We start from the raw sequence: 4383 nt of genomic DNA, 5'->3' as shown, positions 1-4383 counted from the left end.
AGCCAGAGGCACAAGTAAAAACAACCTAGCCATTATTTTTGCTACACATGTTGAGCATACCCTACCACTCACCTTTGGTTTATCTGCCATCCATCCCATTATTGGATGTGAACCACTTAGGAACGCTCCAATTCATTATTACCATGGCTCCTCCACTAGGGTCATCTAGATGTCAACAAATGACCTCTCAAACGCTTTCTCATTACTTCAATCCTTTTGGCAACATCAAGTAAACATAAATGGCGATTCTATCCATTGACTTCCACAGACAAAAAAATAAAATGACATGTTGAAAGGTTCCTACTATTTCACAATGCTTTGCAAACTATAAAGGGTGAGAAACAAAGAAAAATGAGCAAGAAGAACGATGAAATGGTACTTGTTTTAATGAATACAAACCACCCAAAAACAAGTAGTCTTGCAATTAGCCCCAAGAAATGATGCCATACAAGTTCACACTATTGTGGCATAAAAGGTAGAATGAAGGGACCATATATGTTAAATGTTGAGCCTATTGGCTGGTGTCTCCTACAACTAGGCCTCTCCTAGAACGGATGAAATGCATTTGCAAATGGGCTTGACTTGACGAGGATAAAGTGCATCAGCAAACGGGGGCATCTTGATAGGATGTAGTTGCATATGCCACCCCTACACAACATTTCATGGGTTAATTCCACTAACTTGTAACTTTCCATCACAACCTCCTCATTAAAATATTTGGTTGTCATCACAAATTTGAACACACCATACATCCAAAAATACTCTCAACTTGTTATTGAAAAACTTGGGAAAAATGCCCCATCATTTGTAAGTGTGTTCACACACATCACTACCACATATATGGTAACATCTAGAGTCATTCAAGGTCATGCTAGTCATTGCAAAGAGCTTGAGCTGTTCCAGCCTCAAAAGTACCGACTCTTGTTGATCATAGGCACAAATCTCGTTTCTTAGGTTCAATATTGAATCTTTGTGATAAAGCATATGATTTAGCTTGATTATTTCCAAGCCATTAACAATTGACAAAGTTAAATCTGTATAAGAAGTTACTCCATCTAGCTTGATGGTGATTTTGAGGACTCAAGATGTCATGAAGTACTGCAAGTTCTTGTGATCAATTATATCGTGACTTTGTAGGGTTCTCCTTCTCGTCGCATCTCAAAAGAGTCAACAATAGCCACAAGCTCCTTGTCATGAACTTCATAATTAATTTCAACTTCTAAGACATTTTGAGAGTGCAAAAGAATAGGACACTCGCAACCATCATTGCGTCGCATCTCAAAAGAGTCAACAATAGCCACAAGCTCCTTGTCATGAACTTCATAATTAATTTCAACTTCTAAGACATTTTGAGAGTGCAAAAGAATAGGACACTCGCAACCATCATTGCGAATCTAAGATAATACAGCACTAGGTGAAAACTTTGAGGCATCTGTTAGGGTCAGCCCAACTTGGGCGACCAAGATATGTGTGAACAGCTTGTATATAAAGGCTCTAAAACCATGAAACTTCTCTTCTACTTTTGTGCAATGTGTGCGCATAATATATCTCTTCTTATCTTGCTTCCTCCCTCCTTGGCTATGTCTTGTAGAAGCCGTGGGCTTCTACAATTGGTATCAGATCTTTGGCCATTACAACAAGGAGCTCCAAGTAGACAAGGAGAGATCTTCTGTCTCTGAGAAGAAGGGGATCCACAGTGATTCCACACGCAAAGGTGTGTGACAAGATATCCTCACAGCAGGAGGGCATCAAAATGAGTCCGGCAATCGTGGAGATGAGCAGCAGCGCCATGGATGCTCTCTCCACTGCGAGCCTCTCTGTGTGCCAGTTATCCCTCTAGTGATGGTCCTCCTCTCCTCTGTTCGTCAATCACGTGACTATGCCCAGTTCCAAGCTTCCTTTGTGCCGCTCTACCTCAAGTGCTTCCTTGTCTCCTTCAAAGCCTCTCACCATAGCAAACTCTTACAGCCCCAGGCGGCCTTCTGATAGAAGCTTCAGAAGGGACCAGCCCAACATGTACGAGCTGGACTTGGATTACTTCATCTCTCTGCCTACAGGCAGAGATGGGTATCTTCCAGTAAATGACTTGGTCTTTAGTGGTGGGCTTGCTATTTTGTGCAAGCTTTTCAAGGAGGGTCAAGAGATTACTGTGCGAATTGTTTGTTGCGATGGGGCAGGAAGGGAGATTGTTTCTATGAAAAAGCCTGAGTTTGCCCGTCCCAGTGAGCAGAAGACCATTGAAACCTTGCAACTGCTGATTTTGATGTATTCTTCTTTTCTCTCTGGCGCACACACACAAACGTTGTCATCATCGCCACAGTCAGCAGTGATGTCCACGTCAAAATTTCTCTCTCTCACACACTCACACACACACACACACACATATATATCAAAGATTCATTTTTATATTTTCTTTAAATGTCTTTTCAACCAAACACTTGTTCACAATAGCAGCGACAAACAAAACTTATTCGATAAAAAATGTTTGCATGACATATATATATATGCCAAACAATAATTGGCCGCATCCCACAAATGCCTCACATCTCTTTGTCCTGATAATAATAATATGTAAGTTTAAATGACACTTGGGCAACATGTTTGTATCTGCCTCCATGTGTATCAATACATCATTCTTTTATGTCAAGTCCATGTTCTAATGGGATTAGACACTACGTTGACGTTGGGTCAACAGCACAACATAACTCAACGGAGCCTTATTTTTTGAGAGTTATGGGAATGCTAAGGATTATGATTATAAACATCATTTGTAATAAGTAGGTAGTCTAGTTGCAGAAGCCGGGGTACAATGGCACTTCCAGATTGTAAATACCAAGCCATTTGACCCCTCAAACTCTATTTTTGGTTAATCTAAGGTAGCCTTAGTATATAAGGTACGTAGGTCACTTTTGTAAATACACTGAGTCATAATAAAGGTTTTAGCACTGCCGTCTATTGTATGTGAGAGAGGAAGAGAGAGAGCATGAGATTCATCCTGGCGCTACTACCCGCTCGTTCATCGCATTGTAGATCCGACTTCACCATCGTGCTAGCCTCGGCAAGAGCTATGCGACAATGCCAAGCATTCCTTGCGGAATGGAGCAAACATGCTCGTGCATCTACGAGCTATTTGCGGTTGTAAGTATGTCAAATGATGTCTGTTTTTTGTCTGCAAGTAATCATTAGAATTGTGGCGACATAAGCTACACATAGGTACTCATAGATTTTAGTTTCGTGCACTTCCAAAATATTGCTTTGTATTTATACGTGTTTTCCATAGATGGGTTTAGAGCTAGGGTTTTGAGTGTAGAGGCTTAGGGACATGTATATCATAGTAAGGGGATGGTGTTCCTTAAGTTTCAAATGATTTTGGTATGATTTGATGAGTTTCCTTCCGTTTGTGTGTATGTGGGTTAGCTAGTGTAGTTGAGCAGTGCGACTCTAGACTGTGGTTTAGTTGGCCTTATAGAGTGTTGTATGTGGATGGTCTCAGCTTGACAAGCTAATGAGATTTCCTCCATGTGCCTATCATGTCACCTGTCTCCTCGATTGACATTATGTTGATCTAGGTTGTGTTGCATGCACTTTATAGGTCGTATGACTCGCTCTCGCATCTGTGCTGAGGATACAAGGGCTTAGGTAGGTATTTCTACTAACACTCGTGTGATGGTTGCTTCCTTTAGCTTTGACTAGAGAAAGAATTTTTCTTAAGTGGATCCAAAAGAGGTTATTCCGTGATCAAGTGGATAGCCAGGAAGTGTGTGTCTTGCCGAGGGTCTGCAACTAGGTAGATTTAGTTAGGATTTGTGGTTTAGAGTAGTTGTTGGTGGTCAAGTGTCTTTATGAGGTGATAAAAGCATTTGCTAGTTTGTGTGTGACATTGAAGCATTTTTCTACTCATAGATGCAAAACCCCATATGATTTGTAGGAGTAGCTTTAGGTAAGTGATTTGATTTTGATCTAGAGCTATTCATCATTGATCTATTTGCTAAGTGCATTCATGATCTCTGAAAAGTCTCCTTTTGAGAGGAAAATGCAATAAAAAGATTTATGTTGACATTTTCGCATGACTGATTGGTGTTGTGCATATAAGAGAGCATGTGCAAGGGTTCTGTGAAGAAAAATTGCAATTCTGTAAACTTGGACATCATACATGTATAATGTCTCACGGGCTAAAAAGAGACCAAAACTTTGAAAACTAATTGTACCAATGTGTTCAAAAGGGTCATTATACCCTAGTAACACCTTGAAACTTGAAGTTTGGTCATCTTAAAACACTCAAAACACAAGAGCCGAGGAGTCAAGAGTGGCAAAAATAGAAAACAACCTTGATTGAGCTTTAAAAAAGATAAAAACATTGCACAAGCCATCAAAACAATTGTA

The 4383-nt window shown here is 40.2% G+C and overlaps 1 protein-coding gene across 1 annotated transcript; it reads left to right on the top strand.

Moving 5' to 3' along the window:
• The first annotated feature begins 1263 nt into the window (after window positions 1–1263).
• Window positions 1264–2882, top strand: LOC147457216 (uncharacterized). Its single transcript, XM_086513547.1, has one exon. The coding sequence runs from the start codon at window positions 1880–1882 to the stop codon at window positions 2516–2518; it is 639 nt and encodes a 212-aa protein (XP_086369673.1). The 5' UTR covers window positions 1264–1879; the 3' UTR covers window positions 2519–2882.
• Window positions 2883–4383: the final 1501 nt, after the last annotated feature.

Source organism: Adiantum capillus-veneris, chromosome 5 (genome assembly GCF_014529385.1).
Source record: "Adiantum capillus-veneris isolate H3 chromosome 5, ASM1452938v2, whole genome shotgun sequence".
NCBI classification, from domain to species: domain Eukaryota; kingdom Viridiplantae; phylum Streptophyta; class Polypodiopsida; order Polypodiales; family Pteridaceae; genus Adiantum; species Adiantum capillus-veneris.
The sequence above is the reverse complement of the archived record's forward strand: the minus strand, read 5'-3'. Positions and strand labels throughout refer to the sequence as shown.